The 14,590-nt window shown below is 33.9% G+C and overlaps 2 protein-coding genes and 1 long non-coding RNA gene across 11 annotated transcripts in view; 2 read left to right on the plus strand and 1 right to left on the minus strand.

Moving 5' to 3' along the window:
• Nucleotides 1–5,891, plus strand: part of ide (insulin-degrading enzyme) — a 53,128-nt gene extending 47,237 nt beyond the window's left edge. For 2 of the 3 annotated variants that reach the window (XR_012388583.1, XM_005169528.6), the window contains exon 25: nucleotides 1,764–2,485. Coding sequence is in view for 2 of the 3 variants with exons in the window: in XM_005169528.6 (XP_005169585.1) it covers nucleotides 1,764–1,859 (96 nt within the window). In the remaining variant the exon portion in view is untranslated. 3 annotated transcript variants of the gene reach the window in all.
• An 829-nt stretch (nucleotides 5,892–6,720) lies between these two features.
• On the plus strand, nucleotides 6,721–14,351 carry LOC141377055 (uncharacterized). 4 transcript variants are annotated; one of them, XR_012388907.1, is made up of 4 exons: nucleotides 6,904–6,944; nucleotides 7,393–7,509; nucleotides 10,352–10,461; nucleotides 14,186–14,351. It is a non-coding gene; the product is annotated as an uncharacterized lncRNA (long non-coding RNA). The 4 variants fall into 4 exon arrangements; XR_012388908.1 differs by lacking the exon at nucleotides 7,393–7,509 and having other exon boundaries at nucleotides 6,721–6,944; XR_012388906.1 differs by having other exon boundaries at nucleotides 6,942–7,509.
• marchf5 (membrane-associated ring finger (C3HC4) 5) overlaps nucleotides 10,740–14,590 on the minus strand; it is a 40,965-nt gene continuing 37,114 nt past the window's right edge. For 2 of the 4 annotated variants that reach the window (XR_012388591.1, XR_012388590.1), the window contains 2 exons: nucleotides 13,329–14,436; nucleotides 10,740–12,123 (listed from right to left, as the gene is read on the minus strand). Coding sequence is in view for 2 of the 4 variants with exons in the window: in XM_073919645.1 (XP_073775746.1) it covers nucleotides 14,320–14,436 (117 nt within the window). In the remaining 2 variants the exon portion in view is untranslated. 4 annotated transcript variants of the gene reach the window in all.

Below are 14,590 nucleotides of genomic sequence, written 5' to 3' on the forward strand. Positions count from 1 at the left end.
TACAAAAAATACTCTGGATGCACAATCTAAAACATGGCTGCATACACTCGTCTGGAGATGCACAAATTAGTATTTTGGGTATTAAGAATTTTAACAACAAACAAGCATAGGTTTTAATGCATTCGTAACTGCATTCATGTTTTAATGATCATGCTTCTTTTTTTATTTTTTTTTATTTATTTATTTATTTTTTTAAACCCACTAAATTTCACTATCTATAATCTATAATAGTAACTCCACATATATAGTAGCAGTGCTTCCCACACATAGACTCTACATGAGCGGGCTGCCCAGGTATGTTAACGGCTGCCCAAGTATATTTAGTGACAAGTTTTTATTTAGCCTACTATTATTATCATCCTTTTATGCTATTTTATATCCACCTAATACATCAACACATCGGCAATAAAGTAGTGGAAAATCTTCTTGTTTACCCGTTTCGTTCTGTGTGCGAGACCTGTCAACACTTTCACAGACAGTATCACATGCTCTGCAGACCTACAGAGACGTGCCCTTTTAGCAATTAAAAAAATTGTCTGGCCCAGGTTTCTAAACCTCCTAAAATGTCCGGGATTCAGCTTTTGCTTTCTAAAGCTGTCGTTCTTAAGCCTACTTTTGTTTGCCTTTGCAACTGACAGCACGTGCACAGTCACAAGAGAAACATTAAAAAATTATTTTTTTAATCTAAACGACACAGAAAAACTTTACTACATACTCGAAGAGGAAAAAACCATTGGTCTAAACTGGCTGCAAAATATATGTAGACCATTAGTAATAGTTAATCAGCCTTTAGTATACACATTTTAATCTTGTAATTACAATAGTGTTTTTATTCCTTAAGTCATTTATTTCTCATTTGCTGATTATTTGATTAGTTTGATGTTAATATATTACATAGACTATTTTATATACATATCTAAAAAGCTTTGGCAGTCAAATTTGCTTAGAACTTGTGTGAGAAGCAGATTTGACCTGTCAGTAGGTGCACATGGCTCCTGAATAGCATAAAAGTATAAGAAATAGTGGATTTCCTTTTTATTTCAGCAGTCTTTTTTTTTTTTACTTTAACCCATTAAAATGAAACCGTGGATAACAGTGTCATAACAAATAAAATTGTTAAATTAAACAGTTTTGTTTGTCGCATATGGTAACTATATATGATGTGGGTAAATGGTGTGTTTCAATCCGGCTACCACCACAAGTATATTTTAAACCTGTGGGAAGCACCGAGTAGTCCCGTAACATACTTTCACATCTGTCACTCGAATACCCTGTCAGAAAAGTCTAGCCGCTGGAAATGACCTTTTTACAGTGTTTGGTAGGCTACAAAGTTAATGTTGATTTCTTGTGTTTACCTAAATGAATATGGCCACAGTGTAAACACACAGTACAGTTACGAGCTTATGGCCACATTATATCACTATGATATCATTGCCTTTGTGACTTCCTGAAGATGAATAAAACTAATAAACAATAATAAAACAAAAAAAAGAATGCACCTGTAATCATCAATCTCATATGAACTAAGCTTGTGACGACATATGATGATGTGTGCGGGTGTTGTAGTGGTGTCCAGTTTCTTAGGGGTAAATTTTGAAGCCCTTACCCTTCACACTCTGTTTCAAGGGCCAAGGGGAAGGGGTTAAAATATAATTGGGATTTACAACACAAATAGTAGTTTATCTCAAGGCTAGTTTTGCATTCTAAAGCACTGCTAGTAGTTTCTTATTTAATGTATTTCGCTTGTGTTTGTGTGTTTTCAGCCATCATTGGTTCAGGATATGACTGAGTTCAAGAGGAGTCTGCCGCTGTTTCCCCTCACCAAACCTCACATCAACTTCATGGCTGCCAAACTGTGACCAGCATCATGGGATTGTCAGAGACGCCCCAATATGGAGCCAGTAACACCATAGTCTGTGTGTGAGAGTGTTTCTCTCTGTGTGTATGTGTGCCTGTGTGCGTGCGTGCGTGTGTGTAAGCAGGTATGGCCACAGCGCTGCTGCCTGTAACCCTTTCCGTTGTGCTCTGCGTCAGACATGCTCACCTGATTATCTCATAGATACAAAGAAAACATGCAATGGTTGGTTCATGTTGCTTCTGTCAGGAAATTTGTATATCTGTGTACTTTAGGAATCACTTGCTGGCCACGACAACAGTTCATGTCCAAATGCTGTTTCATTAATCTACACCACTGTTTAGGAAAAAACACAAGAAACTGCCTGGAGAGGCTTGTTCAGAGAAGTCTCTCCTGAAAAGGAAACGAAACTGGCCTTAAAATGATTTTAATCAGCGATCAGGTTTTTCTGGCACCTTTTTTAAAACGTTTAATTTAAGTCATTTGCTTTTGAGTTGTTTTTAGGTTCTGTGCATGTTGGCAGAGTTTTATCTTTAAGGATGGTGATTGTAAATGCAAGGTGGTCACAACTTGATGGACTTTTTGTTTTATTTGAGTTTGAAAAAATATAATAAACCATTTTTAATATCATTTTCTTTTCAGTTACTTTTGTCCTTTTAAAAATTTCATAATATACACCAAACCTGTTTTTTAAGCTAAACTCGGTTTCATAATAGTTTGTGAAAACCTTAAGAATGTTGTTTGTTTTTTCTTAATAAAAAGTTTAAACTTAATTTATTTTTTTGGAAATAATTTTTTCATCTCCCTAGTGTTTAAAAGTGTTAACTCAACTGTTTAATCCATTCAGCCAATCTCCAAGTCTGACGGGAACACTTTTAGCTTAGCATAAATCGTTGAATTGGATTAGACCATTAGCATATTGCTCAAAAATCAACAAAAGGAATGTTATTTAGATCTTGACCCATCTGTTGTTACATTGTGTGCTTTGACTGAAAATGAAAAGTTGCTGTTTTCTAGGCTGATATGGCTCAGAATTATACTCCTCATGACATAAGGAAGGAACTTTGATTAAAGTTGGTGGACTTTCGTGCGCTGAGCCTAGCTAGATTTAGAATTAAATCAACTTTTCAGTTTTTGTCACGCTTAAAATTGAAAAATATTATAAGCTCATTTGATCATTCCAAAGCAAGATGCTAATGGTCTAATCAAATTCAATGATTTATGCTAAGCTAAACTAAAAGTGCTCCGGCCATGGATTACAGATGGGACACTCCACTGTTTTTTTGGAAATACTCATTTTACAGTTAAAGAGATGAGCTTTACCATTTTTTGATCAGTTCAGCCGATCTCTAGGTCTGGCGGGAACACTTCGCTTAGCATAGATCATTGAATCGGATTAGACCATTAGCATCTTGCTTAAAAAATGACCAAATGGATTTTTCTTATTTAGATCTTGACTTATCTGTAGTTACATTGTGTACCAAGACTGACTGAAAATGAAAAGCTGCTGTTTTCTAGGCTGATATGACTTGGAATTATGCTCCAATTTAAGTTCCTTGATTATTATGTCATAATGAAAGTTAGCACTGTGCCTATTGGTCTACAACAGTGGTGCCTAAACTTATTCCTGGAGGGCTGGTGTCCTGCAGATTTAAACTCTCTAAATTGCCTCAACACACCTGTGCGAATGTTTCTAGAAAGCCTAGTATAAGCTTGATTAGCTAGGGTGTGTTTGATTGCTGTTGGAATTAAGCTTTGCAGGACATGGGCCCTCTAGGAGTTTGGGCACCCCTTGCCTAGAAAATATCAACTTTTAGTTTCCCGTTGATCTTGATACATGATGTAACTCATGCTAAGTCATGCTTGAAATTGGAAAATGTTTGAAACTTATTTTGTCATTTTAAAGCAAGATGCTAATGGTCTAGTCCGATTCAATGATCTATCCTAAGCTAAGCTAAAAGTGCTCCTGCCAGGCCTGAAAATGGCAAAACCCAACTGTTTAACTCTAAGGGAGTTGTACAAGAAGTCTACAAAAAAAGTGGAGTGTTAGTTCAGAAATTCACACCATTAAATTCATTTGAATTAAACAAAGGCATCTTGTGTCGCACGAATGATGCTGATTGTAATTTCTGAGATGCTTGCTTTGATCCACATAATATATGAGATGTTATAGAGCTCTCCTTTAGCTGGGTTTATTTGATCTCTGATGTCTTGTGATTATGCACTCTTCACAAGCAATAACGTGACTTATCGGACCTAAGACTAGTGTCTTAAACTGTACCAGCTGTTGTTTTTGACACGGTTTGAGCTTAGTTTCGAGAAATAAGTTGGAAGTTGGTCTGTGCTCAGAAAACCCTGTCTGAAGGCTGTAATTTATCCTGCAGCGTCGCAGGAACATCATGTTAGTTTGTAACTTGTGCGCGTGTCCTCATCTCAGGTGTGTGTGTGTTAGCGTTGACCAAGTATTCTTCATTACTTGTCTTTCTACTGCTGAGATTTATTCTGGACTTACTCAGGCGTTTCAAATCGACTGTAATGCTGCATTTTTTTTTTAGAAACCTGACCAGTCTCCATGTCAAAATAATCGTTCTCAGCAAATCAGCCACTTTGATCTGGGTTTGGTTGTTCCTGTAAGATGGATATACTCAGGCATCTCACTGCATAGGTGTTTGGTTTTTAATTCATAGAAGTAGTTCATTCAGAAGTGTAAATGAAGTTGTTGTTGTTTTTCTTTTACATAGTGTTTAAATCCTGACATCTTTCTTTTACGGGGGACTTTTTTATTTTATTTTCCATGCCATAAAAGTTAACAGGAAACCAGATAAATTTTAAATCTGTAAAATTAACTTGTGCAATATAGTTTAAGTCTTCTGAAGCCTTTTGATGGTTGTGAAATGAACAAGTTTGTAGCAAAAAAAGCAGGTAAAAAAATTGTGCAGGGCATAGAAAAGGCCTATAATTAAACTGAAGTTTTCACAAGTAATGCAAAAATTAATTTACAATGTCTGTTTTATTGCTTAAATAACTCCAAATTAAAAACTTGGAAAGAAACCAAGCGAATATGAAAGAAAATACTTGTATTTTAATTATACTGAAAGTAAATATAAGCTGAAAAGTGACAGCTTTTTAAAATGTTATAGCATGTTGTATATTTTAAGTAATTAATATTTGTCTGTCCAGTACAGTCATATCATATGGCTTCAGAAGATTTAGAATATAGTTGATCAAGTCGTATGGACGTGCTTTTATGCTACTGTATTTAAGCTTAAAAGATAAAGTCCATCTGAATATGAAAGCTTTCACTTGAGTTTTTCCAAACCATCATGAGGAATAAATATGGGGTCCACACCATTAAATAATCACTGTTTGGTTTAAAAACGACAAACAAAAAACTTCTATTATGTTTGTAAGGACATGAATGTAATGACAGTATATCTTCATCATTAATTCTGGGTCGATGAATGTGTTTATTGTATGGAAAATGCAGCTTGGACATTCTGCTAAACGTCTTGTTTCATTAAATAAAGGTAATACAGGTTTGGAATGGCTCAAGGGTGAAGGAATTGCTTTGCTATATTTATTTACATTTTAACAGGTGGGTGGGATGAACTTTTAGATTCTGTTTTAATCCAAAGATGCATTTTCGCATGCAATCGGAGCATCTGTTGCACCCTGAATCCCTTTAAACTAGAATCAGCTCCGAGTTTCTGTAGGTCAGTGACTGAAACAGATGCTTATGATTGTTCACCATCCCCTGTAACCTGATGTCACGTTGTTTGCTCATACTGTGGTCAACAGTAGACAGAATTTTTAGAGATCTAATCTAGAAGAGCAGGCTTTAATGAGCGTAACTCTGCATGAACGAGTCAAAGATTGTTGCATTCTGGTCCAAGTCTGGGCTTTTATTGGTTGAGATTACTCTTGCTGACTGTTGCATTCAGTTTATTAAATGGTTTTGAAGTTCGACAGAGCACTGGGGAATGTGTATCTGCAGAAGAGCTTTCTTTGTTTTATTATAATTAAACAATTGAATCAACTTGTCTGTGGTGGTGGTGTTGATTTTTTTCTGCCCGTTTTCCTTATCTGTTCACCAAAAACCGAAAATTGTCATTTACTCTTCTTCCAAACATTAGTTTCTGTCTTCTATTGAACACAAGATATAACCATTGACTTTCATAGTATTTGTTTATCCTAGAAGTCAGTGGCTACATGTTTTCAGCTGTATTCAAAATATTATCTGTTGTGTCCAACAGAAGAAACTTGTAGGTTTGTAACCACTTCAGTGTGTGTAAACCATAAGAAAATGTGTCATGGTGTACATCAGTCTCTGGACTTGCTGCATCACAAATACCAAAATTTTAACAATTTATTGAAAATTAGTCATTCTGGCCATCAGATATTAGGCATGGATATATATATATATATATATATATATATATATATATATATATATATATATATATATATATATATATAGCGATTGTGATTTTCAAAAGTATTACATTGCTTTGTAAATGTTTATTATTTACATTTAATGAGTTTCCTCAAACAATTTGATAGAACGCTTGGACCTGGAAGCTGTTTTGCGTCACACTAAAGCGGATAGTGGGTGAACTATCCCTTTAATATTCTTCTTCAAGGTTCTTGAACCTCTTTAACATCAAAATCAAAACATTTTATTTATTTTGGGTAATAATAAAATTAACAGTCAGAAGCTATTTTACTTAAATGATTAGATACATTAAAAAACATTCCCAATCACAACAAATTTTTATTTTCTCCCAATCACAGCAAATACAAACATTTGTTAATCTGACCGCCATTTTCTGAAGAAAAAATAGGTGCTAAATGCTAAAAATGCACACCTAACACAGTGTTTCTTTGTACCAATAAACTTCCAGTGAACTGTTAATGTGTCTTTTTTTCAATTTTATTTTTTCCTTTTACAGCATTAATGTTGTAATGTAATTAAAATATTAGTTGAATAGTCTTCAGCAGCATTCATTTAGTTGTTCAAGCGTAAAATGAGAAGCCATATTCACGCACGCGCCCGTCAGGATCAACAGGCTGGCGCAGAAACTCCATTGAGGTAAAATAGTTGTTTAAAAACATGGCAGGGGAAATGGAATTTAATGCAGTGCTTGAACATTCCGAGACCCACTTTATATCGTATATGAATCAGACAGTGAAAATCGTTGATTTTTAAAGAAAACGCCTTAAAGACTATAGAATACATTTAAGGGACTTTGCCTTAAACGCGCAAATTTTGTAACGGCAAATTGTTCACCGGAAGCGTTTTGGCCCAGGTAATACTGCATGTACCCTATTATACGGTTACATTTTCTTTAAGGTGAGACCTTTTGTATAATAACTTATCATAAACAAAGCACTTATTTACTTTTTTTATGACAACTACACAAACGGGGAAGCGCGTGTTTTTGACGGTTAGTTTGATTCTCAATACTGCCGTCAGAATACTGCCCAGTTTACAGGATTGTGTCGGAGGATACTACTTTACTGCTGTTTATTTTCTGAAGTATTTAACCGCAGAGCATTTTGCAAAGGAGCTACAGTGTAATGAAGGCTGTAAAGAAACATTTGCTGGTAACGTTACATGAATCATGGAGCCAGTGCAGGATACATACGAAAAAAACGTAAACAATTTGATAACTCTTTATGGTAGTTATATACGGTGAAAGTATGAGGGAAATACAACGAATATGTAGGTTAACATTGCAAATTTAAATGTTAAAAAAATAAAATAAACATTTTGAGTTGCAGTCGTCGAAATCCTATTGTTTTCAAGCTGTTTAGTGACACTTTTCCACAGATGAATGATTGAGATTACAGAAGGCCTGAGATATTCATTCATATTTATTTGGTACTAAAACTAAAAAAGTAGGGAAAATAACTGTATTCACTGACGTTTAAACTGAGATGTCTATCTGGACAAGAAGCACTGCATCAAATGTCATCATCTCTTGCCATGTGATTTTCAAAATATGACTTTTTTTTACCTTAGTATTTTCAATGGAGTTTCTGCGCTCGCCTGCTGATCCTGACGGCACTAGAGCTTACACAGTGTTTCATCTCATTTAACGCTTAAACAACTAAATAAATACTTTATTCATTCTATTTAACAGAATGTATTGTGAATACATTACAACATCACTGCTGTAAATGAAACATGAAATTGAAAATAGTCACATTAAGCTTTCACCAGAAGTTAATCATTGGCTGAAAAACACTAACTGTGCATATAGTCCATTGAAAACAACAACAAAAAACCCAAAAACGCTTATGATTATTGATGCTCAAAAAGAAAGCCCCCTCTCCTATTCATTTTCAGATGGACGAACATCAATCAACATACCTAAAACAAGTCTCTGCAACTTCACGTGATTTTTAAGTTGTAGTTTGAATTGTTATTTTGATATTGGCAAACAGTCACATTTACATTTGTTTTGGCTCACAAAAGTATTCTTGCAGCTTTATATGATTACAGTTGAACCACTGAAGTCCTCTGGAATGTTCTGATGATTTTGGTTCCTTTTATGGACTTTGAACATCTCATGATGTTTGCGTCTATAGAGGATTAGAGAGCTCTGGGATATCATCTAAAGCAGGGGTGCCCAAACCTTTTCCTATAAAAGGCCAAAAACCAAATTTGATGAAAGGCTGTGGGCAGACTATACAAAAAATAAATTTGCAAAGGGGAATGAATAATTTATTTGGTATTAAAAAAATATATTCTATAAAATGTTGCTTTAAATCATATTAACCTAGTATCATTTCAAACAATTTATAACAAATTCAGGGTGTCCGCTGGGTCTTAAAAAGTATTAAAAGTTGATAAAGCAATTATGAGTAAGTTAAGGCCCTTAAAAGGTATTAAAAAGTCTTAATTGCATTTTTACAAGGTTTTAATTTTTGTACAAGCGTTGTCCAAAGTGTCTGACTCCAAAAAAAAAAAAGTATAAGTATATTTATTTTCCTCCTAATATCTGACTGTGGTCAGATCCACGCGTTCTGGCCGGGGCACGTCTGGCCAAGCTCCTCTGTCCAAATGATTTTACGTAATTTGCGACTAACACAGGAAGGTCATGTGATGCTCTCCACATGTAGCGAATTCATAGAGCAAAAACGACGGCAAAATGGGAAAACGCTAGTTTGCGTATTCCTGGTTGCAGAAAGGCGAGTTTAAACAGTGGCTGAAGCCTGTCTCTAAAAACAACCAAATAATTTATTCTTTCAAGCTTTGTTTCTTCTGAGCTCATCTGAGTTCTGTTGAATGATTGTGCTTCATTGATTTATTTAACTACAACATTTTATTAACAAATGTTTGTTAAGTTAAAGGTTTGATACTGATTAGAACTTGAAGTGGCGATGAGGTCTTAAAATATTCTGAGGTCTTTAAAAAAGTCTTAAAAAGATATTGAAATCACCTTTAGGATTCCTGCATATACCCTGAAATGTATTACTGTCAAAACACAAACAATTTCTAACACAATGGAGCTCAGTGCTGAGTAAACTAGACGAGCAGCTCCTGCCTTCATCTTGATTTGCTCACAGATGACTTGTGCATTGTCCTCTATCTGGTTGTTGCTAGAGCGGATACGTTTGCGGCCGGAAGTTAACGCAAATTATTTCTATTATTTATTAAATTTCTCATTAGTTGTATTTTATTAACGTCAACCTCCACCCCAACCCTAAACCCAACCGTCACAGTAATGTAAAAACTGTAGTTGTACTGAGTATTAGTTATGTTATCTATTAAATTACCCAATAAAATGTATTTTTAACGCCTACTTCCAACCCTCAAAGTACTGTAAAAATATAATTTATTGTTATACAGTGTCATAAAAAATGCTGCTTTATTAATGTGCATCTGTCAAGTGACAGTATTTTAGGGTTTTTTGGTAGCTCTGCGATAAAACAAAGAAACAAAAGATTATGTTAAATTTAAAGTGACGATGTCTGTCAGAAGTGTTCGCTCCAACCCTCACCATCCTCCCTCTCTTTTCAAATGCAATGGTGGGTCAAATCAAAGTTTACCATGGGCACACTTTGGCCCACAGGCCCGACTATGGGCATCTCTGATCTAAAGTATCTTAATGTGTGTTCAAAGATGAATAAAGGCCGCTTAGTCTCTTATTTATCAGGAGTCACCACAGCAGAATGAACCACCAACTATGCCAGCATATGTTTTATGCAGTAAATGCCCTTCCAGCTAAAAGCCAGTACTGGGAAACACCCATACATTCTCGCATTCATGCACACTCGTACTTGTAATAATAATTCATTCATTCATTCATTTTCCTTGGCTTAGTCCCTTTATTTATTATTGGTCACCACAGCCTTACCCAGCATATGTTTTAACGCAGTGGATGCCATTCCAGCTGCAACCCAGTAATGGGAAACATCCATACACACTCATAAACTGCGGCCAATTTAAATAATTCATTTCACATATCGCGCCTGTTTTTGGTCTTTTAGGGAAACCAGCAAACTCCACACAGAAACGCTAACTGGCTCAGCTGGGTCTCGAACCATCGGCCTTCTTGCCATGAGGCATCATTGCTAACCACTGAGCCACCGTGCCACCTGTGAGTAATTACATTTTTGAGCAATGTTGCAGAGTAACTTTGCAGAAAGATGTTGCTTAGTTACTTTTCTATTGAGAATAGACAACACTATTGTATCTGTAACCCATTGCCCTTTTTATTTATTACCCATTTATGGCATCTTTTCTCCAAGTTGCCCTGTGTGTCATCAGCATTAGAATTTATAACTACACAATCACATTATTTGCCATGCATTTGCCATCTTCATGTTTGCTTTTGTCGTTCTTAAAAACTGAAACAACCCAAAACACACAGTCAAGCACTGGAAAAATACATTTATTTACACAAATCAACCAGGGACCTATAAATTCAGAAGCGTATCTGTACAACGCAATCCATTTATACAACATACATGTTCTGTATTTGGCATTATGCTTCATATCTGTACAACAGGAGACTTCATACACACCCCACTGATTTATACAGCACAATTAGCTGCTGAAAAGACAAGTGAGACTTTAAACTCATATTTAGGCAACACAGAGAGCGAAAACAATGCTAATGCCAGGCTTGCAGTTGGTATAGACGAGCACTATTTGTTTTAAAAGGACAGTTCCTCCCTAAAAATGAACATTTCCAGTGGAATACAAAAGAAGATCTTTCGAAGAATGTACCCATAGTAGTACAAAAAATACTATGAAAGCCAATGGCAGTTTTTTTCCCCCACAGAATTATTCGTTATATCTTCCTTTGTGTTCAACAGAAGAAACCTCAAATAGCTAGCATATGAGTAAATGAAGGCAAAATGTTCATTTTTGAGTGAACTATCCCTTTAACAACTAGGTTCACCAACAAGCATGTTCTTTCAGGGATACGTCTACCACGAAGAAGCTCTAATGATGCGCTTTAGCTCTATGAACACACAGTAATCCAACAGCTAATTAAGTGTTAAGCTGAGTTAATTACATATGCTCTTTCAAATAAAACACTTGCCTCTATATTGCCTATAAACTGAGTGTGCCATTGCAAAACAGTACTGGTATGCACTGTAAACCTTTTTTCATCCATATCATGGTCAGAAACATCTCAGTTGCTGATAATTGGAAATAAAACAGATACGCTACATGAATCAGATCAAACACAATGATTCAGAAAACAAAAATTGGCATATTCAGCAACAAAAAACAGCTGTCTATCTGAACCACGTGACCTTTAAGACACAAATATAGTCACTGTGTAATAAAAAAGGCCACTAATACTCTTTAAGTTAACCCGAGAACTTTTATTACTGGGAACATATTATGAATTTTGGTAGGTTTTAATAGAGTGGCTCAGTTTCTGAATGGTCCTTAAAGGGATAGTTCACGCGAAAATGAAAAATACCTCACTATTTACTCCCATTATTCTTACATCTGTTGAACACAAAACCAGATATTTTGAAGAATGTTGGAAAAAGCTGCCACTGATACTCATAGTTCATATAAAAATACTGTGGAAATCAGTGCTTGCTTTTTATTCTTCAGTATATCTTTCTTTTATGTTCAACAGAAGAAATATAATGTGTAAAAAAGTAGAGGATGAGTAAATGTTGACATTATTATCATTTTTGGGTGAAATATTTATTTGTTTAACTCTAAACCGTCCTATGATTTCTGAATTGTAAAAAAGACTCCCTGACAGTCAGACGTCTATGGAGGATGAAACCTGCAAAAACCATAAATAAATAAATAAATACACAAATAAATAAATAAATGGTCAGAAAAAGTCCATAAATTCTTGCATAAATAAAACGATCAATAAATACCTACGAAAAAAAAAAAAAAAATATATATATATATATATATATAAAAATCCACAATTTTTCTGCATAAATAAATATATAAATAATTAATAGTGCAGGCTGATAAATAATTAAATTAATTATACGAATGTTGGGGAATAATACTAAATTAAAAGTAGATTTTTTTCCTCCTTTCAAACGGTGATTAATTTTTAAATGTATTATGTATTAGCCCGCATTATTAATATACTAATTACTCATTTATTTATATATTTGCATAATTATTTATTTTTTGTTTTATTTATGCAGGAATTTTTGGATTTATTTAGCTATTTATTTGCATATTTATATATTTATTGTTGTATTTATGCAGTGATTTGTTTTTTTACTCATTTATTTGCATATTTAATAGTTTTTTTTATTTATGCAGTGATTTGTGTTTTTTTTACCCATTTATTTATTCACACATTTATTTATGTTTTGTTTTATTTATGCAGGGATTTCTGGATTTATTTACTCATTTATTTATTTGCATGTATTTATTTATTGTTTTATTTTTGCCGGAATTTATGTTTTTTTTACTCATTTATTTATTGTTTTATTCATGCAGGGATTTTTAGATTTATTTACTAATTTATTTGCATATTTATTAATTTTTTGTTTTATTTATGCAGGGATTTTTGGATTTATTTACTTAGGTATTTATTTATTGTTTTATTTTTGCAGTCATTTATGTTTTTTAACTCATTTATTTATTTATTGTTTCATTTATAAAAGGATTTATGGATTTATTTATTAATTTATTTGCATATTTTTGTTTTATTTATGCAGGGATTTATGGATTTATTTACTCATTTATTTGCTTATTTATTTATTTATTGCGTAAATTAATGCAGGGGGTTTTAGCTTTATTTACTCATTTATTTATTTATTTATTTGCATATTTATTTATTTATTGCTTTAGTTATGCAGTGATTTTTGGATTTATTTACTCATTACTTTATTTATTGTTTTATTTATACAGGGATTTATGGATTTATTTATTCCTTTATTTATTGGCACATTTATTTATTTAATATTTTTGCAGGTTTCGTCCTCCATAAACGTCAACACCATAAAGATAGAAAACAAACTAAGCCAATTGATTAAATTGAGTGACAGCAGGACAGATGACTTCAATAAACTGTCAAGCTTATATCACACCCCTAAATCAGCGTAGAAATTAGGATTATTAAATTTCTTTTTTTGTTGTTTCTATAATTAATCACAAACAAAGAATTTTAAGGATCAAATAAACATTTCAGATCTAGATTGAGCATAATAGTTTGTACTATTAATACGTGTTAAATTCAATTCATCATTTTAATCTCACGTCACATCCAGACATTATGTAAAAGATATAATTACATGATTTGATTCTGGAGAAAAACAGCCACATAACAAGGGTATTTTAAATGCTTATTATGAGCAAATACATATTTAAAGTGATAGTTCACCCAAAAATGAAAAGTCTGTCATCATTTACTCATATTCCACGTTTTCAAAACCTGTTAAGAGTTTCTTTCTTCTGTTAAACACAAAGGAAGATATACCGAAGTAGCTATTGACCTCCATAATATTTTTTATTGCTACTATGAATGTCAATGGCTGCTTTTTTTCCATCATTGGAAAACTAGATTATTTCCAAAATATCTAGTTTTGTGCTTGAGTGTGAGTAAATGCTAGGATATTTTTATTTTTGTGTGAACTATCCCTTTAAATTTGCCTTTAGCATTTAATATTGCATGTAGGAGGAGAGAAATGTTTAGCCAAAGTGCTACTTTAAACACAGCGATCCATCAGAATGTTTCTTAATTATTATAAAACAACCACTCCTTTATATAAAACCTTTTTCGATTATTTATTTTTCCTCAGTCTCTTTCTTAAAAAGTCGTAAAGCCCATAAAACAAATAACAAGCAACTCCCTGCTCTGCTTTAATCAACAGAAGCGAGGCTGAACCTGGGTCCAGACTCCAATCGCAGTGGTCACATTGACAGGGAAGAAGAAAGCCAGATGTCTGCTAGTGTTGCATGTGAAATCACAAATGATGGTGGATGGATGGAGGTTTTAATGGCGAGCTCAGGCCTCTTCCGGTTCGGGGAAGTTGAGGATCTTACGGTGAGCTTGTCGGAGATACTGCTGCTGCTTGAAATAAACCTTAAACGCCCCTTTGATAGCCACAAACGCGATGCCACCCTGAGAAAGACAAACAGACAGATACATATTATGAATAGTGTTGTCACAATAATAGAATTTGTAACTTTCTATATGATACCTTAAAAAACATCAACACTCAACCAATGTCATCGCTTTACCACTGTTCACAGACACACAGACACTGAATCCATCT

This window comes from Danio rerio, chromosome 13 (assembly GCF_049306965.1).
Source record: "Danio rerio strain Tuebingen ecotype United States chromosome 13, GRCz12tu, whole genome shotgun sequence".
NCBI lineage: Eukaryota > Metazoa > Chordata > Actinopteri > Cypriniformes > Danionidae > Danio > Danio rerio.